The following is a 27,722-nucleotide window of genomic DNA, read 5'->3' as shown; positions in this document are numbered from 1 at the left end:
GGCCATTCTGTCATCCTTTGCTTCGTAATCGCCAGAAATTTGGTTTACCACCAGTAGAGAGTCGCTGTATACCATTAGTTCGGTGGCCTTCATGTAGTATGCTGATTTGAGTCCTACCAGAAGCGCTTCATACTCTGCTTCGTTGTTGGATGCTGGGAAGCCAAGGTTGATTGCTTGCTCTACAACCAGGCCGTCTGGAGAGACGAGGACTATGCCTAGTCCTGCACCATGCCGGTTGGATGCTCCGTCCAGAAAGAGTTTCCACATTTCTCCAACGAACAACTTCCAGCAAGCGGAAGGATCAGATGATGTCGTGGGGTCAAGAGTGGTGTTTTCTTCAATGTCCATGCTTGCAGTCTGCCCTTCGCCATCTGATGGGACTGTTGGTGAGTCTTGGTTTGCTTGGTTTGCCTCTTCCTTGCTGTTTTTAGTTTGGTCTGCCTTGGAATCTGACTGAGTGCTTTCTGCTAGGGGTTGCGCTATTCCGGCGTCAACTTCCATCCCTAGTTCGGTTGTGTCAGTTAGGTCGACTGGGCAGATATGATGACTTCCAGGAGTAAACTCTGCGACGAAGTCTGCCAAAGATTGGGCTTTTATTGCGGTCTTGGGTTGGAACTTGATGTCGAATTGTCCCAACTCTACTGCCCACTTCAAGATTCGCCCAGAAAATTTCGCCCTCTCAAACAAAGCTTTTAGTGGAAAAGCTGTGAGGACAACTATGGTGTGGGCATGAAAGTAGTGTGCCAATTTCCTTGAGGCCATCATTAAGGCTAATGCTAGCTTCTCTAGTGGCAAATACCTTGTTTCGGCTCCCAGCAATGTCTTGCTGACATAATAGATGGGCAGGTGTTGGATTCCTTCCGCACGAACCAACACTGCGCTAACTGCGTGCTGAGAGACTGCCAGGTATAAGAAGAGTTCTTCACCAGCTATTGGGGTGACAAGCAGTGGTGGGGAAGAAATATATTCCTTTAGGCTCTCCAGAGCTTGGTCGCATTCTTCATCCCACTCAAACTTGGTCTTTAAATCTTGAAAGAATGGTCGTAGTCTGTCTGACGACCTGCTTATGAACCGGTTGAGTGCAGCCGCCATGCCGGTGAGATGTTGCACTTCTTTGACTGAGTTTGGTCTCTCTAACTCCTGGATTGCTTTGATCTGAGAAGGGTCTGCTTCTATACCTCGGTTGGTTACCAGGAAGCCCAAGAATTTGCCAGATCCCACGCCGAAGGTGCACTTGGACGCATTGAGGCGCAACTTGTGCTTCTTTAAGACTTCAAACATTCCTCCCAAATCCTTGAGATGGTCATTTTCATCCTTACTTTTGACCACCATGTCGTCGATGTAAGCCTCCATTGTTATGCCTAACAATGGTTCAAACATCTTGGTGACCATCCGTTGGAATGTTGCTCCAGCGTTCTTCAGGCCAAAGGGCATGACCTTGTAGCAATATAGCCCCCTTGGTGTTGTAAAGGATGTGACCTCCTGGTCTGGTTCATACATGGCGATTTGGTGGTAGCCTCTGTATGCATCCAGAAAGCTAAGTCGATTGTGTCCCGCCGTTAGGTCCACCAGTTGACCTATCCTTGGTAGAGGAAAGCTATCTTTTGGGCACGCCTTGTTGACTGTTTTGTAGTCGACGCAGACACGCCATTTGCCATTCTTCTTTGGCACTACTACTGTGTTGGAGATCCATCTTGGGTAGTGCACTTCTCTTATTGCTCCTGCCTCCAGCAGGTTACCTACCTCTTCTGCCACTATTTCGGCGTGGTGGAGTGCCGATCTGCGTGTGCGTTGAATGACTGGTCTGGCGGATGGGTGGACATTGAGTTAGTGACTGATGAAGTTTGGATCAATACCTGGCATGTCGTAGGGCGTCCAGGCAAACACTTCGATGTTAGAGGTCAAGAATTCCAAGACCTCTAATCTCTCAGCGCTGGACAACGATGAGCCAAGCAAGAAGAACTTATCCGGGTTCTTCTCATCTATTTTTACCTCCACCAAGTCCTCTACCGCTTTCTGATCAGCCTCTTTACCGACGTCTGCGAATAGTTCATTACTTTCTGGTTCTTCTACCGAATGAACATATCCTTTGGCAGCGCGGCTGCCATTCACCGTGGCGAAACATTGCTTTGGCATGATCTGATCTCCATAGACTTCTTGAATTATACCGGTGTCGTTGGGGAACCGCATTACCTGATGGTATGATGATGCTACCAAACGCATGGCATGCAGCCATGTTCTACCCAAGATGATGTTGTAAGTGGAGGGGACCTTCAATACCCAGAACTCCACTTGTTTTGTCACGCTTCCTGCTCTGACTGGAAGAATTATCTTGCCGACGGGCCATTCTGGCATGGAGTTGAATCCAATCAGGGGAGATACAGCAGGCGCCAAGTCTTTGTCTTGCAGCTTCAACTGTTTGAATATTTCGTAGTACATGATCTCACATGAACTACCCTGGTCAATCAGAATCCGCTTGACGTCGAAATCCTTGACTCGGAGAGTGACGACCAAGGCATCATTGTGGGGGCAGTATATTCGATCTAAGTCTTTGTCTGAAAAGGACATGACGTTTGTTGCCTCTGTTTTCCCCTTCTTTGTGGCAGGTTGGGCATTTTGTATTTCTCTAAAGTGCTCAGCCTTTTTGATTGATCCCTTGAGCTCGTATACACGCTCAGGTTCAAAGACTCTATGTATGACATTGATAATACCTTGAGGTGGTGCGTCGATTGGCATTCCGTTGGGATGGTTATTATGATCTTAGGGGGCTGGTTACGTCCCTCCTTCAATATATTTGTCCAAGTGGCCTGCTGCCACCAACTCTTCCAAGTGTTGTCTGAGTGGCGTGCAATTCTCAGTTCGGTGCCCCTTTTCTTTGTGGAAGGTGCACCGTGATCTGTCATCGTAGTCTTTCTGAGCTTCTCCTAGCTTGGCTGGCCACTTGACGAAAGGCTCATCTTTTATTTCGCTCAGAATCCGATATATCGGTTTTTTGAACACCGTTGTTATGGCAGTGCGGATTCTTATCCATCTTTTGTCTGGGTCTTCTCTGTTATCTCGTCTGCCACGCCCGTTTCTATTTTGACGATCCACTGTATTGACATTTGCTGAGGTTTTCTTTTCTGGTACTGCGGTCGCACTAGATTTTGCTTTGGCACATGCACCATCCTCTTCTACCCTGATGTGCTGATGCACTCTCTCCATCAGGGCTTCCATGGTAAGGGGTGGCGTCATGGTGATGGAGTCTCTTAGTCTGTTCCCGACTGGAAGGCCTCTTTTATACTGGGCAATGGCAAGATTGGTGGGGCAGTCCCCAATCTGATTGAATGTTTCCCAGTAGCGACTGTTGTAGGATCTAAGGGTCTCTTTATCCCCCATGTCGATGGAGAGTAACTGGTCGATCTCCACCGGTGTTTTTGTGTTTGTTCGGAACCTTGTTACGAACGCTTCTACCAGTTGAGCCCAGGAGGCTATGCTGCCCTCTGGAAGTTTTTCGAACCAAGTCAAGCCTAGGTCGCCAAGGCTTGATGGGAAGAGTATACACATTAAGGCCTCGTTTCGCCTGTACACAGCCATGACTTGGCGAAAGTGGCTCAAGTGTGAATACGGGTCCGTCTTCCCTTCATACGTAGTGAATTTCGGTTGAAGGAAGCCTGATGGTAGGGGCGCGTTTTCAATTGCTGGAACAAACGGCGAAGTCTGTAGTCTTGCTAAGGCTTTGTCCGTTGGTTCGTATGCTGGGCGCGGTATTGGCATTCCAACCTCAACGCTTCCATGCGCCCGAGGAGCCAACCGCTGTAAGGCAGAAACTCTGTGTGGATCTCGCGCCCTGGCATCCTCCTTGCATTGTGCTTTTTCTTCGAGAACAGTTCGTAAGTCGGATGACCTGGGCAGCTCTGTCTGTCTAGATCTGGTTTGGTGTGAGTGCGAAGGCCAATACGTGCTTCCTTCAGTGTATGATCTTTCTGATCTCGTCCTCTCAGACCTGGAGTGACGAGTCCTGGAAGATAAGGAATGAGTGTCGCCTGTCCTGAGGTTTCTGCTCCCTCCTTGGAAGGGTGTAGTATTCCTACTACGATTCTCTGAGTGGCGAGGGGGCGTCTTGTGTTTGTGCCCCTCTCCTGTCGCCACATCTTTAGTCTTCATCTGGCGTTTCAAAGCTTCCATGTCCGTCGCCATCTTCCGAATTAGTTCATCTTGCTCCTTTACGCAATCTTCCAGGGCTTGAGGATCAATCCTCTTCGTTTGCCTGTCAGGACTTTGAGAGTGACGAGGGCTGTTATTCCTCCTTCCCCTGCCACCCCGTCTGGAGCTATGTTGTTGGGGCTCCAAGTCCGCCATGGGAGGGACAGAGGGCAATCCTTCACGCCTTGCGCCTCCATCTGGAGTTAGTCCGTCGACGGCGGACTGCGGTAGTTCCTCAATGTGTGCCATTGATTGAGAAAAGGAGAAGCTTAGTCAAGAGGTTTTTGTTCTTGTCTGTTCTTCCCACAGACGGCGCCAATTGTACAGGAAAGAAATACGCCTTCTCGTATAATCCTGTTGACCAAGTCCACGCTCCTCCGTATGACGTCGCTTTGTCACCTGAAAACACAAACGTGAGCTAGCTGGCGGGTGTGTGCCGGAAACCTCTCCGATGCCTAAGTCAGTGGGCTTGACAAATAGCCAAAGCTCTATGTTCTCAGAAAGCAAAATTGTGTTGTGTTCAATTACCTCCTCCAAGGTGATGTTTGTGAGCTTTTATAAGTTTCCTGTGGCACAATCCTAGTAGGACTTTTATTCCTCCATGCAGAGTCCTCCTAGGATTCATACTCCTAAGGATATGCTTATCCTTTTACACCCCCTCCACTACTTAAACCAAGTGGGATGGTTTTTACTTTGGCCGAACTGCTATATGACCGAAATAAGCTTGGCTATGCAGAGCCACTGAGTAAACCGAACTATTCCTAGTTCGGTTCCACCTTTAACTCTATCCTTATCTCGGTTTTCTCATGTACAACCAATGGTACGGTCTTAGACCGAACCAATGACTTTCGGCCGGTATGACTCCAAGACCGGCATAACTCTAAATCGTTCCTGGACCGAAGTATCTTTATAATTCCTGAGCCGAAGTAATTTTACCTCCCTGGCCGGAGTAACTTTGCCTCTCCTGGGCCGGAGTAACCTTGCCTCTCCTGGGCCGGAGTATTCTTGCCTCTCCTGGGCCAGAGTAACCTTTTGCATTTTTATTGGGCCAGAGTAATCATTACGGCCTTTTTACTTAGTCCTTCACACTTTGGGCCACAAAGCCCAATCTCGCAGCTCGGCCCAATTTTTCCCAAAAATTACCCTCTCAGAATGAATAATTTTTTAATTACATATATACAAAAAAAAAAATGTGTTTGACATTATTAACAATGAAATTACTATGCAACAATTCTAAAAAATAAAACCTCTTCAGATGCAAGTGTAAAAGTTTATATTATTTGTTATTCAGACCAATAAGACAATATTTTTGCAGTTTATTCTACTTAAAATTTGAGAAGTTTAGTTATAAAAAGTAAATAAATAAAAGGTTTGAAAAGTTTAGGGCAATGTTTGGGGTTTGGCTTTTTTAGTAATTTTTAAATTTTTTGATTGTTTTATAATGTGAAAAAAAAGTCAAATGGATTTGATAATGCCTTTTTTTTAAGTTGAATGAAAAAATGTGTTGATTGGTATTTATGACTTGCCTTTGTAGCAACTTTTAACTTTTTGTTTTTGTACTTTAAAAAAAATAAATAAATAACTTTTGACTTTTTTTTAACTTAAAAGCCAAGTTTTCAAACAAGGCTTAAATGTTGTTTAGTTTAAAAGTTTTTTCTAGATTCTAAAATTTGTTGAACTTGAACATGCAAGGTGATCCCATCTTTACAAATTTTTGGAGACGCCACTTAATATTACAATTGAAAGTAAATGAATTAAAGTGAGATTTTGGTGAAAATTCATGGATGCTAAATGTAATTTAACCCATGTTCTTTTAAAATATCAATTTTGTACCTAATCTATTTGATTTTGGATAAATTTCACCCCGCTGTCAATTGTTGTCTATAATCAAATGGAAGTTATTGACGTAACACCAAAACTTCATTTGAAATTTCATTTTTTCCCCAAATGAAGTTTAATATGACTCATACAACACATATGATTAGATTTACACTCAATTCTTTTTCTTTTTTTCTTTTTCATTGCAGAATTTCGCAATATGAACAACTTAGAGGAGCTGGATTTGAGTCACAATTTAATAGAAGATATAAAAGGTATATAATAGTGATTTCCCAAAAGTTTTTAGAGGTTTTACTCTCATTTTCCTAGCTGAAAAAGATTTAAAGGCAATATTGTTTACTTATAATATTATTTCACACAATAGGTTTTGTACAAAAATAATGTTTGTATATCATTATCCCAAATGAAGCTCTCCAAGTTTCTTAGTAAATAAACTAACTATTCCCTTTTCTTTCTCTTTTTTTTCTTTTTTCTTTTTTAATAAATAAGATGGATTTCATACCAATTTTGTGTTTCCTTTTAGTTTGTGAGGATGGTGGTGACTTGAAATGGAAATTGATTTTTGCAGGTTTTGAAAGACAATATGTGTTAGGCAAGCTGGAGCTACTTGATTTGAGCTACAATTCATTCAATGGCATCATACCATCTCTTGGTTTTCTCTCATCACTCAAGACTTTAAACCTACAGGGCATCAATTTGAATGGATCAATTGATATAGGAGGTAAGTCTAATAATAAAACACTTCAGATATTCACAACAAGACAATCTTTCTAGCATCAAAATGAGTCGATAACCACATGAACAAGTGCACAATATCCATGTGTTCCACCACCTACTGAGACTAGTAGACAATCCCTTTGAAGATCCCCTATGTTCTTCATCGTTGTTTGTTATGATCAATGTTTGGAAAAATTATTAAATATTCTCAGAGGTATTGTTTACATGGTATTTTTGATAAATGAAAAATCACAATACATTCAAAATGAGTCATTCTTTATCTTTCAACTACCTAACAAAGATTAGTCAACTTATTTTACTTGTAAAATTTTTTGCTACGTGATTGGTTTGAAACACCATATAAACAATGCTACTTGTCTTAGACCAAATTTGTGGGAAAACAAATTATTAAGTAGTGTCGGAGTACCATGTGACATTTTCTATATGGTGCTCCTGACAATGTGAAATCACAAAATACACTAGATGAGCCATTCCTTATCTCCCAATTACTTAACAAATATATCTCAACATTGTCTCATTTGTAAAATGTTTAGTTACATCATTAGTTAGAAACACCACATACACAAATGTCACATGATATTCCTAAAGTATCGAATAATTACCCAATTTCATAATAGTCAAACTCGACAAAACCCCATAATAGGACCAAAAGAGTGAGGCTTGATTGAGATTGAATCTATTACATAAAGGTATATCTTGCTGAATTTATAAACCAATAGGGCTTTAGATTTACTCAATTTTTGTTTCTTTTTTAATATTTTTCTTTTCATTTTAGAATTCCATAATATGAGCAGCTTAGAGGAGATGGACTTGAGTGACAATCACATCGACAACATAAAAGGTAACGATGAAGGTGCCAGGGTTGTATTCCTTTTTTCCAAGTTGAAAAAAGATTTAGGGCAAAATTTATTTTACCTTCTTATAATTTAAGTTCGGAATAGTTTATCCCTTTATAATTTAAATATAGGCAGAGAGTTCTCTTGTAGTTTTGTACTAAACTGTACTATTAACTTTGTTAATAGAAAAATAAGAAAAATACACTATACCCCCGTCCTTGTCTTCTTCATCTATCTCTGTTAATTGATAATAAATAACTATCACCATTGCATTTAACCTAACCACCTCTATTAATTTTTAATAAATAAAAAATATGGATAATTACTATTCAATGTAAACTTTTATAAATAATATTAACTTAGTGGTAAAATTTATGTACATTAATAATTAAAGTGTTAAATTTTTTTTATGAATTTGTAATTATTTTGTAAAATTTTAAATTTTTCCTAAAAAATATACACAGACTAATCTCATTTAAAAAAAAAAAACCCCTAGAAATATATTACAAAAACTATACACATATAACACCAATGATAATATATATCCAGTAATTGAAACTCTACATATAACTAACCCCAATATATAAAATTAGCAAATTGAACCAGTATAAAATGTGGTTGTATGTGCGACTGTGTGAAATGTGGCTGTGTGCGAAGCATGGAACATGGCTGTGTGTGCAAACTATGGTTGTCTACACAATTGTGTTGGAAGTGCGAATCATAGATATGGCTGTGATTCTGTGAGAACTAGGGGAGGGGTGAGGTGGTAATTGGAGAGGTCGGGAAGAGATAGAGAGGGGGTTACGGCAGTTGTTGATGAAGGGAGATGTGGTGGCAGGTGGTTGGGAAGGAGAGAAAGGCAACGACCGGTGTCGGAGATAGGGTGGCAAGGTGGTTGGGGGTTGGAGTGGAGAGTTTTTTAAGTTTGAAGGTAGATGATGAAGATGAAAGGATGAATTGAGAAGTTAGGTAAAAATGACCTTTTGCATTTTGATTGAACTTTAGTTTCAAAAAATAAATATATCCACTCTCAAAGTTGGCAAGTGCATTACACCTTTTGTCAAGTTTGACGAAAAAAGTAACCATTGCAATTTACTCCAAAATTACAAGAGAGTTCTCTGTCTGTATTTGAACTATAGGAGGTAAAGTATTCCGAGTTCACACAACAAGATCATGTATTTACAATATTGTTTTTTTTCACACAACAGGTTTGAAGAGTTTAAGCAAGCTAAAGATGTTGAACCTTAGATGGAATGAATTGAAAGGACTGGTTACTAGTAATGGTGAGAACTCAAGCTTACTTTGAATTGACATTAATTCACTTGAGTCCACAATGCTTATAAAATGAGCTGACAATGCTTTTTTAAGGTAACGACAAATGGTCATAGATTTTGTATAGAGTAGTATTATAGAAAGAAAAAAAAAATTATAAACATTTTATTCAAATTGATGTGGCTCCTATCAGGTTAATTTCTGGATCCCATTTTAAATTCTCAAGTTCTATATTGCATGCCACGTTAGTAGGTATAGCGTTTTCTTTATATAATAACAGGAAGCTCTATTAGATCTGTTATGTTAGGGAAAGGCTATAGTACAACTATTTTGTAACAAAACCACAAAGATTCATAATTTTTCTTACCATAATAGTTCATAATTTCTTCATGTATATAACATAACCACATTAGGTCGTAATGTAACAAAAATAATTCGTAATTAAGACTTTTATTACAGTGCACCCCTTGCTAACATAACCACAATAGTTTTTAACTAGGGTAAATTACAACGGTAGTCCTTGTACTTTGGTTCTTATGTCATTTTGGTTCATGTAATTTCAATTAACTCGATTTTGATCCTAAATTTATAATTTTATCTCAATTTGGTCCAATTGATTACAACCTTTAACATTTTTTTATGTACAATACGTACATAAGTGGCATGCGTCATAATTTTAAGGACAAAAATATAAACTTAATTAACTCAGTGAGTTAATCTCAACCAATTCAGTGATAATTTTTTGTCAAAAACACGACCAGTATTATCAATTAGACCAAATTGACACAAAATCTAAAATTAAGAGTCAAATTTGTGCCAATTGAAATTGTAGGGACCAAAATGATACAAGGGACAAAATGTATGGACCATTGATGTAATTTATCCTTGTAACTAATACTGTAAAATTTCAATTTTTTTTCTTATCATAAGAAATGTGTACCATATCCTTTTTTGTTGTCTTTTGGTACATGGTTGAGGTATTGGGCCATGTGGTATTGGGCCATGATACATCACCTTATCACAATGATTTGATATTTGCAGATTCTTTGTGACTTTCACGTAAGGTATCACCATATTTTCATGGTACATAATTTTTAGTGAATAATTCTTTAGCTACATCTTTCAGGGTTTGATGGATTGAAACATTTACAAGAGTTGTATTTGGATTATTCATCCATTGACAAGATCTTTCTTCATAATGTTGGAGTAATGTCCTCCCTAAGGGTGTTGACATTGCGGAATATTAGCCTTAATGGAAGCCTACCTAACCAAGGTATTCACAGTTTGATCATATTCCTTGGATTAATTGTGTTATGATTTGAATGTGCCTCCATGCAGATAAAATGTCTGAGCTAAGCATCACTTCTTTTATTTCACAGGTTGGTGTGAACTTTCTAACCTCCAAGAGTTAGATCTCAGTGAGAATGGTTTTACTGGAATGCTTCCCTCATGTTTGGGAGACTTAACATCAATTCGAATATTGGACCTCTCTTTCAATCAGTTCACTGGAAATTTTAATTCATCTCCCCTTAGTAATCTCACAACACTTGAATATCTTATCCTTTCTTACAACCATTTCGAAATCCCAATCTCCTTTATTTTGCAACCATTCAAAGCTTAAAGTATTTTTAGGTGACAACAACAAATTGAGTGATCAAATTGAGTTTCAAACATGGATTCCTAAGTTCCAACTGAAGGTTTTCAGTTTATCAAACTGTGGATCAAGCAATCTTGGTATGAAATTTCCACATTTTCTTTTTTACCAATATGACCTTAGAATAGTTGATCTATCACACAACTCGGTCAGAACATTCCCAGTTTGGTTGTTAGAAAACAATACACGATTGGAAGTTTTTCATCTAATAAATTGCTCCCTTATGGGGCCTTTCCTACTGCCATCATATCCTAATCCCCATGCCATTTCAATTGATATTTCTGACAATCATCTTGAAGGCCCAATTCCAACAAATATAGGTTCGATCTTTTCAAATTTGTTGAATTTAAAAACATCTAGAAACCTTATTCAAGGTCACATTCCTACTTCTTTAGGTGATATGCACTCTTTGGAGTTTTTAGACTTATCCAACAATAATTTGTCTGGACAGATACCAAAGCATTTGACAATTGGTTGCCCCTTTTTATCCTGCTTCATACTATCAAACAATAATTTGTCTGGCCAAATATCTCTTTCGTTTGTAAATTTAACCAGATTGGCATGCTTATATTTGGACAATAATCATTTCACAGGCAAATTTCCAGATAGCATATCTATTCCTCCTTCTTTGGAAGCACTTGGTATTAGCAACAACCACATGTCTGGAAAGCTTCCAAGATGGATGGGGAACATGTCCAATCTGATGGGAATTGCTATGTTCTCAAATCATTTTGAAGGTCCTATTCCAGTAGAGTTTTGCAATCTTGGTAATCTTGAGTTTTTAGACCTTTCGGAGAATAACCTGTCTGGTTCTATACCGTCTTGCTTCAACCAATTGAGAGTAAAACATGTCCACTTGAACCGAAACCAGTTAAGCGGTCCAATGACACGTGCATTTTACAAAAGTTCTTCTTTGGTGACATTAGATCTTAGCGATAACCACCTAAATGGAACCATTCCTAGATGGATTGGAAGCCTTCATGTGTTGAGCATTCTTCTCCTAAAGTTTAATATTTTTGAAGGTGAAATTCCAATTCAGTTATGCTAATTGAAACAATTAAGCATATTGGATCTTTCTGAAAATAACTTTTTTGGTTCCATACCTCCTTGTTTTCGTGAAATACCTTTTGAGACAACCCATGAAAAATCTTCTCTAGAAACTGGATATCAGATGGGTGGTATTTCAACATTTTCATTGTGGAGCTTTGTCGAGGGGTCAAAGTCACTAGGAGAACATTATATGATGGATGTTGGATATGGAACTATTATCTTCCACTCTTTGGATGTCCAACAAAAAGTGGAGTTGACCACAAAGCATGGATCCTATGCATATAAAGGCAATATTTTGGACTACATGTCTGGAGTTGATCTGTCTTGCAACCAGTTAACAGGGGAAATCCCATTGGAAATGGGAAACTTGAGCAACATCCGTGTTCTAAACTTGTCTCATAACAATTTATTCGGATCAATCCCATCAACATTCTCACAACTAAAGCAGATAGAAAGTTTGGATCTCTCTTACAATAGATTGAATGGAAAGATACCTTCTCAACTGATTGAATTGGACAAGTTGGAAGTCTTTAGTGTGGCATACAACAACTTATCAGGTGCGACCCCAGATTGAAAAGCTCAGTTCGCAAAGCTCAGTTCGCAACTTTTGAAGAAAGTAGCTATGAGGGAAATCTCTTTCTCTGTGGACTTCCCTTGCGAACCAACTGCAATAAAACTGTACCAACATCAACAATGTCAAAAGGCCTAGAAAGAAAGATTGAAGATGGTGGTTTCATAGATATGGAGGTTTTCTATGTCAGCTTTCTAGTCTCATATATTATTGCGTTGTTGGGGATTGTTGCAATTTTGTTCATAAATCCTCATTGGCGACAAGCTTGGTTTCACCTCGTTGAAGTGTGCATGACCTCTTGGTACTACTTCTTTTTGGACAATTTTATTAAGTTTTTTTGCAACAAAAGTATGTAATCTCCTTCACTAAGATGCAAGTTCTTGAATTTGAATCTGAGAAAATGAAATATATATTAGCTTTCTCGTCTAACTTATGTTACTAAAATTTTTTCTAGAAAAGTTTGTTGAAATAAGTTGCCTATAAGTGTCGGTTTTAACATGATGTCTATAAACATAGATGTTGTAGTATTGTCATGCAATGACACAAATTGGTGTGCCTGATTAAAAATACCCATTATAAAGTCGACTAGAATTTCAGGCAGAATGTTAACACTTTTACCAATAGAATTAAGATATATGAACGGCTCTTGACAAAGGCTTTCTTTAATCTCATTTCATGTATTTTGTTGCCACAAAACTGTTTTAATTCTCTCTAGAGCTTGTCACGTATTAACATTCTTGTATTCTATGTTGTTATTTATTTTATTTTATTTTATTTTAGCGATTCTTGCATAGTATGTTGACAAGGCTTTCTTTCTTAATTCTTACTTTCAAAATGTTAGTCTACAAGCAGTTACCTTTGTAAACTTATCCCAAAAGAGTAGTGTATGATGTACATTTAAATTATTTTTTTTATCGACGAAATTTAACAATTAATTGTTAGATTAGCATATAAGAGGAGTTTAACTTATACCTTGTGATAACCCAACCTGTGATATACTTAATTATGCATGTGATTATGTGTTTGATATGAATTTGTTTGTTTAATTATGTGAGTTATTATGTCATTTATGTGATTATGAATTTATATCTGTTGAGTGTAGAAAAATCTGTTGCAATTGGAACCTTGAGCTAAAAATTTATAACCTTAGGGACACCAGAAACCAAAACCGATTTCATATTTGTGTTTAACATGATTTTTAGAGTCTACGGTGAAATTTGGAAAAATTATGATTCGTAATGAATTAATTGAGCTTAATTAGCATAAACCTTAAATTAAGCCAACCTCATCATGTATGAGATTTTATGTTTACTGGAGTAAGGAGATTTGGATTCTAATTGGTGATTACTCTAATGTAATTTGGGATTTTTAGAATTTTGGAGTCTAATTTGCATTTGATTTTAATAACAATTTATTTTGGAATTAGAAATTAAGGTCCAAATGGCTTAAAGTAGTGAAATTAATTAGTTTAATTTTAAATACAGACCCATTTGGGAGTTTAATTAATACTCGATTCAGTTTAGTAAAACTGAGATTTTATTAATTGGGTCTGAATTGGAGTCGATTAAGTTATGAAGATTTGGAATCAAGATTATTATGAATTAAGTTTATTTATGAGGTGTTCAATTGAATATGAAATTTATTGACGGAGATTTTGAGTTTGACTTGAAATTGAAGACCTTAATAGCTTGGGAAACCAAGATTGATGTTTTTGGGAAACTTATTGAAAACATAATTCAGTTGATAAATTTAATTATACTTAATTGGGCCTTAATGGAAGTCAAATTAAACTAATTAAATTATGTGGAATTTATGACTAGTTGTAATTAATTAAATTATGTGTTAATTAAGATTTATGAAGACTACGTGTTATTTAATTAAGCTAATCTTAATCATAAATTAAATTAAGGAAGAATCTAGAATTGTGAGTGTGTGTGGGTGTGCAGAGAAACCTATGTTGGTGTGCATAGAAATCATATATGTGTGTATAGGTGTTGTGCTGGCAGCTTGGATCAATGTGCACGTGTGTAGTGTGGATGCATCAAGAGAAGTTGTGTGTGTGTGTTTGTGATATATATGCTGGAAATTTGATTAAAAAACGTAGAGAAGAGAAAAGAGAGAACTGAGGGACTGAGAGAAAGAGAGAGGCCAAAAGTGGAAGAGAGAGAGAGGGAACTCAAGAATGAATGAGATTCAAAAAGTGGAGATACAAGGCTGCTACAAGCAGCCAAAAGAAAAAGAGAGTTCAACCCAAGGAAGAAGAATAAAAGAAGAGGGTTCTGTGGGATATCAAAATTCAAACTAAAAATTATGGAAAATTCATGATAAGGGTCAACTACAAGGGTGAACCAGGCATCTGAACATTGTGAGTACTATCTTAGTAAAGATATTTTCAAGTATGCTATTTTCCAAATGCTTCTTCTGTATAAGCTTCATGGAATTGTTGATTTGAATTACGAATGAGTATTCTATATGCCTATTTTTTGTATAAGACTCTATGAAGAAATTGATTTGGGCCCAAGGCCGTTTGATATGTGATAAGAGTATGAATTGGGCCTGAGGCCGTTTGATACGTTTGATATGTCCAAATTGGGCCTAAGGCAATTTTCCATTTGATAAATGGGCCAAAGGCCGTTTGAATATTATATGGGCCAAAGGTCGTTTGAATAATATGTGATGGGCCCAAGGCCGTCTGAATACGAATGCAATGGGCCAAAGGCCGTTTGAATATTATGATGGGCCCAAGGCCGTTTAACTAATATCTGATGGGCCCAAGGCCGTCTGAATACGAATGGAATGGGCCAAAGGCCTGTAGCTCGACTTTTCGTGCTCCTTTCAGATACGATTAGCACCCATAGTTCAAACTCTACCTGTGGTTTTGAATCTGATTTCACAAGTGCAATGTGAAATAGATAAATACCAAAGAGTCCAAATCCGGCAAATCTTTTGGAAAATCGATGTTTGAATCCAATGCCAAAAATGGACTGCTTTATCAGATTTCAGAATCGCCACCTAAATATTTTTGAAAAATTTAGGAAACCCAAAACTCGTGCCAAAGGCCATTAGTCCGTCATCATCAAAGTGTCTTGGCTCAAAAAGTTAGGTACGAGAGGGAATGTCATGAATTATGCACCCCACTCGTCCAATCAAAGATCGGCCTCTACTAATCGTGATGTGATTTTTATTTACATTATATGCTCTTGTTCCGATTTATTAAGTTAACTTACTATGTGATGCACACAAGGTATAGACTAACTTGTGAGAATTGAGACATTTGATTTTACGTTTTGTTTGAAAATGGTTTTGAATTTGCCACTTGAAAAAAGTGGGCTTGAAAAGAGTTTGTAAATTTGCCACTCGAAAAAGCGGGCTTAAAATGAACATTAATCAAACTATCCCAATTCAAGCAACTAACCTTCATCCACAGGTATTCAAATAGTTATATCATCTAAGCAATTGGCCTTATGGAAGTATGCTTTGACATGGTAACACAAACATTCGATGCAAAATGCTAAAACATAAAATTACTCACCTAGTATTCCGAGCCAAAACAAAGAAAAATAATTAGAAAAATATGTATGTTCCTAATTAATGCAATATGACTAATGCAACGCACACATTATGTATTTTATAGGCTCGGCTATGAGCATAGCATATGATTTCATTCAAGACATGCGATAAGGCACGTATTCAAGTAATGAATTTGAACATTGATATTGGGTTAGTATGATGAGCCGAACCTTGGATGCATGTAAGACAATGGATGCGAAGCATAAGAATGCTAATTTTGAAAAAGAAAGTGATGCCCTATATTAACCATCATAAGCAAGTAAGTAAAAGGGAGAAAGACGTGGGGTTGGAAGACATACAACTTATTACATAGTTGCCTCGTGCAAGAGGGTGCGAATTAAAGTTCGAGAGTCCAAATTAAACTGATTGTTACAAAACTGAATGAATGGAATAAGCTAAGCTAAGCTACCTACTTTATTTCAACAAGGATAACCATGAGAAGAAAATTAATTATCTAAGTTAATTGGCTATAACAATTACATTTAAACAAGACTAATTAATAAATTACTTACAACAATGCACGGAGCAAGAATACACAAGGGTTGCATACATAACGTCCAAAAACAGTACTGTCAGCCTAGGCTTGCTCTGTTTCACCTTCAGCCACTGCCCTCTGTTTTCTGTAAAATACACTGTGTGGGCTCGTCTTTTTCTCGCGCCCACGCCTTTCGGAAAAGGGGTTTGAAAAGAAGGCCTCACAGTTCGAACTCTACCACAGTTTTGAATCTAGTCTCACAAGTGCAATGTGAAACTGATAATCACCAAAGAGTCCAATCCGGCGAATCATTTTGAAAAATTGATTTTGAATCAAATAATGCCAAAACTGGACTACTTTGCCAGATTACAGAGTCGCCATCTAAATATTTGTTTTGGAAAAATTTAGGAAACCCTGACTCGTGCCAAAGGCCACGTGTTCGTCATCACCAAAGTTGCCTCGGCTCGGGAGCTTGGATACGAGGGGGAAAGGTCATGAAATGAGCACCCCCGCTCGCCCGATCAAAGATCAGCCTCTACTATCATGATATGTTGTTTTATAAACGTCATGTGTTCTTATTCCGGTTATTAGCTAACTTTACTATGTGACGCACACAAGTAAGTATAGACTAAAATCGCAAGAATTGGAATATTTCAACTCATGTTTGTTTTCGAAAATGGTTTGAATTTGCCACCCTCAAGTGGGCTAAAACGCGGATTTGCCATCAAACATGATGGGCTTAAAACATGATTTTCCACTTTGCAAAGTGGGCTTAAAACATACATTCGTTGAACTGTTCCAATTCAAGCAACAAAGCCTTCATCCACAGGCATTCATGCAGTTTAGCAAATAAGCACATAGCCTCATGGCAAGCATGCGAATCATGGCAATATGGCAATCACACTCATGCAAGTATGCTAAAGCATAAAATTTACCGAGTACTCTAAGCCAAAACAAAAACTAGTTAGAAAAATGCATGATCCTAGCTATGTTAAATGACTAGTGCGACACATGCAAAAATGCAATTAATAGGCTCGGCTACTATATGGCATTTACAACACTTTGATAGCATGCTTTGAAACACTTATTCAAAGAAGAATTGAATTGACAATGCAGTTTGAATGATGCGCCGAGCCTCAGTGCATGCAAGACAAATGAATGGATGCAAACATGCAAGCATAAGGTATGCTAATCAAAACATGATCCCTAATCTAACCATCGAAAGTGATTAAATAAAAAGGAGAAAGACGTGGGGTTGGAGGACATACACACACCCACGCACACTTATTACAACATTACGCCATCGCGAAGGAGGGTCTGAATGAATAAGCTAACTAGCTACGCTAATTAAGCTAATTATTACAACACAAAACTGATTAACTATTCTAGTTAACTAATTATTACAAACCAAATTGAATAACTAGCTACACTAAGCTAATTAAATATTACAAATTGGAATTGATTAACTACTTACACTAACTAGTTAAGCAAAGCAAGTAAATGGCCTCGAGAGGCGAGGGATGCATGCATGCTTGGTTGGTTTCCTCTCGAAAACTCACCGCCTTGCCATCGGATGTCCCTGTTTGCACTTGTTTGAACACCAACAGTACTGCCAACTTCCAGAACATCTCTGCTCCAATTCAGGAACACACTTGTGCAAAATTTCATCATTGATGGCCGGTCGGCTACCAATGGTGGCCGGTCGGCTATTGCTAGTGGCCGGTCGGCCACCCCTTCCCTAAACTTCCTTTTTTTGCTGCAACAGAGGCAAAACAGTGTATTCTGAAGGAGTGTATGTACTGCTACTCTCCTTATCATCACACAAGTTCAAAGGAGTGTAGCTCTTGGCCCTCCAGCCATCAACCAAGCAATTTTCATGCATGATGGCCAAAGAACCAAGCTTGTACAAGCTTAATGAGTGCAAAACAAGACTCAACAAAACCACAAACCTATCATGCATGATCAAGGGTGATGGTGACCAAGAAAAGTGGCACGTTTCATCACTTTGATTATGAAATGTCCCATTTTTCTTGTGTTCGAATTAACGTCTGATCCGAACACATGCAATGCAACATGAAAGATGTTTATCTTGACTTTTTTACTTGTCATGTTTATTTACTCATTTTATATTACCAATCCATTCTTTATTTGATTAGTCCAAAAGGTAAGTGTCCTCTAATGGAAAGAGGGCTTAAACCACAAGTGCCTTGAGCATGAAAGAGACCTCATGCCGTTGGTTAGTAGAAACCCTCAAAAGAGGATTAAAACCATTAAGCACAAGTGTTTCAATTTCATACTTAAGCCAACAAGAGGTTCAAAGCCCCTTTCAAAATAAATGAAAGAGTAAAGAATAGAGGGAGATTGCAGAGATTTCAGTGCTGAAATGGAGTGCAAAATGACACTAAAACATGCAAGCAACTCATGCAATTCATGTTTAAAAGCCTAAAACATTAAGCTAGTGAAGGAGATTACACTACAAGCACACAATACAAGCCTCAAAGGACTAAACCAGCTCAAAATAGAGCTAAAACCAGTCAAAACAGTAGCAAAAACATGCTGAGATTGAGGTACAAAATGCTAGAAAATCATGCTCACATGTTAAGCTATCTAGGCTTGCAAACAAGGCACAAGGAGGGAAGGCTACCCCCTCCAATTTTGGACTTCAAAACCAAGTTTTTACCATTGAAATAACTATGAATTTCAGTGGTTTAAAGGGCCAAAAATTTTGATGTGAATAGGCTAAAAGATGGTATAAAAGCTTACACAATGAAGCAATAAGAAGGGTGGACTACCTCTTTACACAAAATGACCTCAAACCATCATGTTAAGGCTCAAAAATCAAAGTTTTTTATAGTTGAAAACCAGCTCAAAAATAGTATAAAAAATGACAAAACAAGTAGTCAAAACAAAGCCTACAAGGTAAGTCTTATACCTCTTGAAGCACAGCACAAAACAGCCACAATTTCAGGCTCAAACCTCCTTTCAAAAGCTCAAACTATGCTCCAAGGGAACTCAACTCCAAGGTGGTCAAGTTTGGTTAAGAGCAGTGTGCAAAGGTATAGAGAAAACTAACTACAAAGCACAAAACAAGAATAGAGAGAGAGAATTCTAGAGAGTGAGAATTTTGATCCAAAATGTCTAACCCTCCAAAATGGGGGAGGACACCCCCTATATATAGAAAATCAAGATTAAAGCTTGTATTCATCCCTCCATACACGTGTATGGAGATGCACTTCAGTGAACAACAGCTGGCACAGCTGGCAAACAAATATTTGAAAAAAGGAGAAAAATGGCCACCGACCGTCACTAGTGGCCGACCAGCCACTACTGATGGCTGGTAGGCACAAGCCATAGCCGATGGTTGTCAGCCATCCCTCTCCTCCAGACTTGAAACAACAAGTTGTTGGTCCACAACCAAGCACAAAACAGACAAGTTTAGAGGCTCAAAGGCAAGGCGCTCGGCCGAGAACTTTAGGCACTCAAAACGAACACGAGCATACAAAATCACCGAGTGTTCAAACAATGACGTCCAAGTCTTGAGGATGGTCAAAAATGGGGTGTCTACAATTGCCCCTCTTTGACAGAACTCGGAAGTCACGAAATGACGGGAGTGAATGTCAAAGCCTAGAGACGACCTATTTTTGACAAGGCCGAAGACTTGGACAAACAAGCAAGCAAAACAAAGAACAGTTGCGCTTGCAGGCTGCCTACATATCCCTTTGCAAGGAATCAAACCAGCGTAATTTTGGGGCAAGATACAAATGACATGCACGATACTACAACAGAACTTATGATCATGCAATGAGGGTTGTAATGAAACATCTAGATGCAAATGTTATGCAAAGAAACGCTACAGCAAACTCATACATAAGCGAGTAAACATGAACCAAACCATATTTCATGCAGAAAGGATGTAAGAAAATTATGCAATCTTAACTACGCATCACGCAGGAAATGCAAAGAACAACACAACCCTCGGGCGCACCTGAGGCGTGAAACAAGATCCTAATGCGTGGCACAGGCGAGGAGAGAGATGGTGTGAACCCAGGGACACACCCTAATATTCCGAACCAAAGAGAACAGTGATAAATAGTGGAACACGTCCAAATATTTGTAACCAAAACAAAGAGCGGTATAAGCACCAGAACCCATCTGAATGCTTTTAACCAAAGCATCCTAACACGCCGCACCTGAGAGGAGAAAAGGACGGTGTAAACACCGGGCGTACCCGAATGTTTCTAACCGAAAACATCCTAACGTGTCACACGCGAGAGGAGAAACGGAGTGGTGTAAACACCGAAAGGGTATAAACATCAGAACACATCCCAATGTTTCTAAACAAAACAAGGCGGTATAAGCACTGAAACACATTCGAAATGCTTCTAACCAGGCGGTGGTATAAACATCGGAACACGTTCCAATGTTTCTAAACAAAACAAGGTGGTATCAGCATCGGAACACGTTCCAAACGCTTCTAACCAGGGGGTAGTGTAAACATCGGAAAGACGTTCCATTGTTTCTAACCAAAACAAGGTGGTATAAGGATCGGAACACGTTCCAAACGCTTCTAACCAGGGGGTGGTATAAACATTGGAACACGTTCCAATGTTTCTAACCAAAGCAAGGCGTGGTGTAAACACCGGGCATACCCAAGTGTTTCTTACCAACAAGGGATGTGGTGTAAACACCGGGCGTACCCGAGTGTTTCTAACCAACAAGGGTTGTGGTGTAAACACTGGGCGTACCCAAGTGTTTCTAACCAACAAGGGGTTCAAGGGACAGGAATGATCTTACCTGGAGTTCCTCTAAATGAACCGTACATACAATATCGTCTGGTTGCACCAGCTTTGAATGAACCGTACATACAATATCGTCCCTGCATAAGAAAGAAACTTGACAGGTACAATACAATAAGAATGCATGTTCTACGCAAGACGAATAACCGTGACACAATGTTAGAGGTATGTTTCATGCACAATATGCAAGGAACAAAACAGAAGCATATTCTATGCGGCGTGAGCGAGAGCATGTTCTATGCAATAGACAGAGTAATGCATATTCTATGCGATAGTAGCAAACACATGGTCGATGCAACAGGTAGGAACATTTTCTATGCGAATGTAAGGGCATGTACAAGGCGATACAACGCAACATGCATATCCTGTGCGAACATGAGAGATGCATGTACAATGCAAAATAACAACAATACTCTATGCAAACATAGGGATGCACGTACAATGCAATACAACACAACATGCATATTCTATGCAAAATAACAACAATGCATATTCAATGCAACATGCATATTCTATGCAAACATGGGGATGCATATACAATGCAATATAACACAACATGCATATTCTATACAAACAACAAAAACATGCACGTTCTATGCAACGAAAGTCAACTTTCTTATTTTTCCTCAAGATGGCGGACGATATCCCACATGACGGAGCTTCTCCAGAAATGGAGGTGGATCCAGAGTTTGAGCCACTACCACTTAGCGATTGACCTTTTGACCCGGCGACGTACCATCCCGAGATACACGTGCTACCGCCCGATAGCATTCGTCAGTTCAGGGGGTTTGCACGAGGCGCACCGGAGGACCTCTTACTGTGTGAGTCGGAGTCACATTTATCTTATGGGGCCTCTGAGGTATACACTGCATTCTTGCATTTCCTCAATGTACTTTCCATTGCTTATCTAATCACACTTTTGCACTGTATTACTTACATTACATTTTATCTGCTTGTCCTGATCACAGGGGGATTCACGCGCTATCAGAGGATACGGGACCACCTCTGCGAGGGAGTGGTACATAAAGCTCCCTGACAACGTTTGCCACATCATTGACGAGGCCAGCTTGGGCTCATTCTACATAGGGCTCTCATGCCTCATAGAGAGCTAGCCTTTACTGGGTACCTTGGTAGAGAGGTGGGGGGATACTACCGATTCCTTTCACTTCTCTACCGCAGGGGAGATGACGATGACTCATTTCGACTTCTCTGTGCTCACCGGCATAGAGGTGGGGGGTCATCCAATTCCTTATGATACTGATATGGGCGAGTGGGATGCCGCTCAGATTTACCTGCTGGGGACTCGCCCACCTATCTCCCGATCAAGGATGGTTCGATATTCATGGTTTTTAGACCACTACAGAGGGACGGCACCAGCAACCCGAGAGGAGACCGAGCAATATGCCTGAGGTTTCTTAATGTTCCTCTTTAGCACTACCCTGTTCGCCGACGGGGCGAACATCGTCGGGTTATACCTCATGAGTGCCCTGGTGGATCTATCCCGTGTCTGACTCAACGATTGGGGCGGCGCTGGCTTAGCCACCTTATACGGGTACATGAGGTCGACCTCTCGCAGGAGCGGGCATCTGATAGGAGGCTACTGGAGGGCCTGGAAGGTATGTTTAACTTTTCTATTTTGTATTTCCTGTTGTGCTTTTTGCTTAGCATTCTCTATACACCGCACACACTGTATACTGTACACAGACAATCTACTTTCTGCTTTGCATACTCTATACACTGCACACATTGTATACTGTACACACACAATCTGCTTTCTGCTTCACGTACATTTATCTATTGTATATTCACTGTTGCCCTTTTGCTTTCTACAGCTATGGGTGTACGCCTACTTTCCGAGACTTGCCCCAGAGCCAGAGGTGGAGATGCCACCTGTCGTGCCATACTCTCACTGGTATGACGGGAGATGCCAGCGGAGGTCCCGGGAGTCCTTCCCTTTCTTCCATCGATACCTCAATACCATGACCGCGGCTGAGGTAACTCAAGCTTCTATGTTTATTTCTGTTTTTCTTCAATTTTGACTCATATTGAAATATCTGATGACAGCTAACAATCTACACATTCTCAATTTACTGATCACTTGGCAGCCTTGGGCGACGATGCCTGAGGGAGTCAGTGATTAGTTCGCTGGTGCTCGAAAGGATTCCCATTTCCGGCTCCTGCTCGAGGGCCCGGTTTATCGAGCATGGTTCTTAAGGGAGCAATTCTTATGCCAGACCATCGGTTTGCCCGAGCCGGTAGTTCTGATGCCGCCTCCGACATACATGAGAGCCACAGAGAAATACACTTTGCAGGAGATGATTGATTTCACTAGAGGTTGGGATGTCGACTTCTTCCGAATCGAGGGTGATTACACAGCCTTTGTCACGACCCCATTCCGTCCCTAGTAGAATGGTGTCGTGATGGCCGGTAATCCGAGATTACCGAAGGCCAACTTACAAAGATTCACACACAATCAGAGTATACATATGGGGCTTACATGTGCGAAAGCAATATATTTAAATCTAAGTAGTCCATAAGAGTCGTGCATAGATCAAATGAAATGGCATACATCTTAACATGGTTTTACAACTTGAATACAAAATAAAATGGAGTACATATTACATCTTGATCAAAAGGCTTCTCAAGCCGACATATACAAAAGACATGCAATACAAAGCCAAGAAGCATAATCTTCAAGATGCTAGCAAAAACATGAATCCAAAAACATCTTGCAAAACACATCTAGGCGTCACCGCCTTCTTGCTCCTTACCTACATATATATAAGGAGAGGGTAAGCTTGGATACTCAATGAATGATATTAGTAATAAAGGTTTAAATGAATGACATCCGAGATCTTTATCAAACAATACATAGCATATCTTGTACAAAATCAAGGGATGAACCAAGTTCGTCTGTCAAATCTTTCAAAGCTTCAAGGAGTGCTTATTAGCATCAATATAATACAAGGGATGACATTCCGGACAAACTCACGCGGTAAACCGTCGGTGGCAAGATAAGGGAGATATCTCAAACAATGGTGCTAGTTGCATTATAGTCCCCTAGCACTAAGGACTTTCAAAACAAGGGTACTAGTTGCATTATAGTCCCCTAGCACTAAGGACTTTCAAAGAATGTCATCAAAACAAATATAATACTTGATACAAAACTAGGGATAGTCATTCATGTTTGATCAAATACTTTTCCAAAGCAAAGAAAAGCTTTATCAAAACTTTATAACATAGTTTTATTAAAAATACCACTCACATAGCTCTTCGGGTGTGGGGATTACAAGCAAGGATCCAAGGCCTACAAGCACATAATAAATCCCATTGAATGCATTTCAAGAAGACAAGAAGAGATTCTCAAAGATGGATATGAAATGCATTCCTAAAACAAGCTTTGCATGAGTATAAATGATCTTGGCATTTCTTTCAAAACTAAGTCAAGGCAAAGCAAAACATGTGTTGGGAGTTAAAACACTGTTTCTCATCTCGAGAAAACATGCTGGGCACCAACCAGGTCTTGGCCGAAGTTCCACACCTCTTGGCCGAGGTGTGGTTCTGATGACCACATTCAGGGAAATGAAGTCGGGAAAATCTGGGTTTCCCTTCGAGGAACATGAAGAACAAAAAGAACATGAATGCTAAAATCTTAACTTGTTATTACAAAATCTGAGATTTCATGAGATGAGTTCGAAAACATGGACCTGGGTACCCATGCTTGAAGATCTTATGAAAACAAACACAAAAACATGGATCTTGATACAAGCTTTCGGATCAAAACATTGTTTTTCTTCAAGAACACAAGAACATCATTTTTCTTTCTAAAACAAACTTTAAATCAAGGCATGGCTCACGAATCATTCTAGATCATGCAATGTGATTGGATCAACATAAAGAATAACAAGAGTAGATCAAGAATCTAACCTCAAAACACGGATCTAACAGTTCAAGGTGTGAAGATCAAGCTTGGAAATCTACTTCTCTCTCAAAAACTCCTCTTCCTCACTTCTTAGAGCTTCTCTCTCTTCCTAGGACAAAGATATAACAAAATGATATAGGTTCTCTACTGCCAGCAGACTTAACCCTCTGTTGGGACACGTGGCAACGACTAGTTGGCTCTCCTCAAAAGGTGACTGACTGACAAGACAAGAGCATGACAAAGTGTATACAACAAGCAAGGTGACATGGGCACTCCGGGATGTAATGATCTCGGATTAGGACAAAGGCTTCGGCAAGTAAGGTCTCAATGATCTCGGCTAGGAAGGATAACACTTGGCCTAGCTGTGCCACACCTCGGTCTAGGTCATACCAGTCCAGGAACAAGATCACTAGGTGCAAGGATCAAGGATCTAGGACGCCTAGATGATAACATCTCGGCCTAGATGATACACATCTCGGCCTAGGCGATGCACACCTCGGTCTAGATGATGACATCTCGGCCAATATGCCAGGGTGAAGGTGGAGGTCAACCAGAGTGGTTCCAAGATGGTCCTTGGTGTAAGAAGTTCAAAGGTGACCTCGAATTAACACAAACTAAGCAAGGAACAAAGCATGCAAGCAACACTTAGACAAAACAAATCAAGGTCGGAAAAATGCAAGTTTAAGCAAGACAAAGATCATGCAAATGCACGTGAGTATGACTAAGACAAAGTGAGGGTTGTTACAACCTTTATCCAGACATACCTCATGCCATCTCGGACTGGTGCCCGTGGAGGTGATAGAGCAAGGGCTCCGGTTGCGAGAGAGAGAGGCAAAGGGGTCGGGGCGACCAGGACCCAAGGTAGGAGAGGCTCTGGGGCGAAACAGAGGACTGGGTGGCCAAAACTGCCTACCAGACTCACCTACTGGCGACATACTGGGGAGGCTTGCCAGATCCCCATTGAGCCCGCACCAGCCGGGCATGAGCTTGTCGGGGTTTGAGGCTCGACCCCAGTATGTACCATACTTTACATTTTGCATATTTACTTCATTTTAGTTATGCTTTATAGAACACTGATCCTCTCAATGCACTTGCAGGCACCCATAGAGTACACCGGGCAGGCCTTCGAGCTAGTGGCTTCCTTGATGGAGTTGGTGCAGAGGAGCATGAACCTGCTCAGCCTCTACAAGATTCCGGTAATTTCGTTCAATTCACACTTCATGCGATGAAACTTCCTGCCGATACATCAGCATTTCAAACATAATCCGTTCCACACTGCACTGTTCTAACACACTATACTCAAACACTGCATTTGATACTGCACTCAAACACCGCACTCGATATACACCACGATTGATATATTTGACAAACTGCCCTTTTCAGATCCCAACCACATTGGGCATTCCATATGGAGCTGTAGCAGAACCATTAGCGCCTCCTCCGTTAGTAGGGAGGGAGAGGCGAGAGGCTCCGGCTCGCAGCCGAGGTAGAGCTAGGGGCACCCTGACAAGAGTGGTCGTTCAGATCCCGTTCCTAACAATGATGATAATGAGACGAGTGAGGACGATGAGGCAGCGAGTCCACAGTCAGAGTCATCTGAGAACGGAGAGGGCGACGCTAGCTTAGATTTTGAGGGCAGAGATGATGTTAAGGCCGATTCAGCAGCTAGCTTAGACACGGGGGCCTCTGATAGCAGCGCCAATGGTGATAGCTCTGAGTCCATGCCCAGGAAGAGGACGAAGAGGGCCTCTCAATCCTAAGGTGAATGGCACCGATTTAGATGTTCTCTACTGAGTCTCTTTTTGTTTTTTTCTTTTAGCCGGTTGTGTTAGCACATTGTGCAGTTTTATTTTCTTAAAAACTTGTACTCTTTTGTAAAGAAAGAAACCATGATAGGAATGAAAAATCAGCCTTTTGATGAAATGTGTTGTGTTTTACATTCTGAGCATCGCATTGCACCATTTTACACAAAAATGGGATTTGATGGAATTTGAACATTGTACATTGTATTGGTAACTTCTTAATCAAGTAATGAACCAACCAACACATAACAAATAGAGAAAAACAACTCAATGAACAACTAATGCAACAACTCGATAAGCAACAACAAAATAACTCGATAAGCAGCAACAAAACAACTAGGTAAACAAAGCGAAACAACATAAAAAGCGACTCAACAAAACACTCAAAACAAGGTGGTAAGATGCACCAAGAATAGAACAAAACACAGGTTCTCAGCACTCCCAACACATATAGACAGAGGTTGTCCACCACGAAAAGTGGCTGTCGGCCACTAGCACTGGCCGGTCGGCTACAAAAGTGGTTGGTCGGCCACCAACATTGGCCGGTCGGCCACTAGTGCAGGGAACCTCCAGATTGCTGTCACCTGTCTTCCACTCAGCACCTTATCTTTTACAAAAGTTGGGACTTCATAGTTTCTTCTTTCCAGCTCTATTTTTGCCACAAATGGAGCCATTCTTTACTAAAAAGAACTCTCACTTTAGATTGCAACTCTAGATGGCTCGGAAAAAGTGAATTTCTGGTGTTCTAGAATAAACACACTATTCCTGCTAAGTCATACCCTGCTGTGTTTTCTGTTCCTTTATGCTGCGGCTAGATGTTGGAACACGGTTACACATGTTTTTAGCTTTGGAGGACAAGAGCTATGCCCTACGATTGAAGAATTCCAACTTTTGATGGAATCCCAGCGCGACGAGGAAATCCTATCCCAGTCCCGTTTTAGTCACATCCAGGCTTTAGGACAGATGTGTGGGCCCACTTTACACAATTCCCGATCTTTAGTTCATAACGGAG

General features: G+C 39.9%; 1 protein-coding gene and 1 pseudogene across 2 annotated transcripts; both read left to right on the top strand.

Moving 5' to 3' along the window:
- Positions 1 to 340: 340 nt before the first annotated feature.
- On the top strand, positions 341 to 8,904 carry LOC114322181 (receptor-like protein 9a). The gene is made up of 5 exons (XM_082872040.1): positions 341 to 386; positions 6,213 to 6,278; positions 6,548 to 6,745; positions 7,538 to 7,603; positions 8,807 to 8,904. Exons 1-5 carry the CDS (start codon positions 341 to 343, stop codon positions 8,902 to 8,904), a joined length of 474 nt encoding a protein of 157 aa, XP_082728166.1.
- Positions 8,905 to 9,999: 1,095 nt separating this feature from the next.
- On the top strand, positions 10,000 to 26,668 carry LOC145791650 (cuscuta receptor 1-like; annotated as a pseudogene). Its single transcript, XR_014331170.1, has 6 exons — positions 10,000 to 10,143; positions 10,250 to 10,467; positions 10,499 to 11,546; positions 11,589 to 12,493; positions 26,006 to 26,104; positions 26,433 to 26,668. The product of XR_014331170.1 is annotated as a cuscuta receptor 1-like (transcript).
- Positions 26,669 to 27,722: the final 1,054 nt, after the last annotated feature.

This window comes from Camellia sinensis, chromosome 5, assembly GCF_055761805.1.
Source record: "Camellia sinensis isolate YWXY chromosome 5, ASM5576180v1, whole genome shotgun sequence".
In the NCBI taxonomy this organism is placed as follows: domain Eukaryota; kingdom Viridiplantae; phylum Streptophyta; class Magnoliopsida; order Ericales; family Theaceae; genus Camellia; species Camellia sinensis.
The sequence above is the reverse complement of the archived record's forward strand: the minus strand, read 5'-3'. Positions and strand labels throughout refer to the sequence as shown.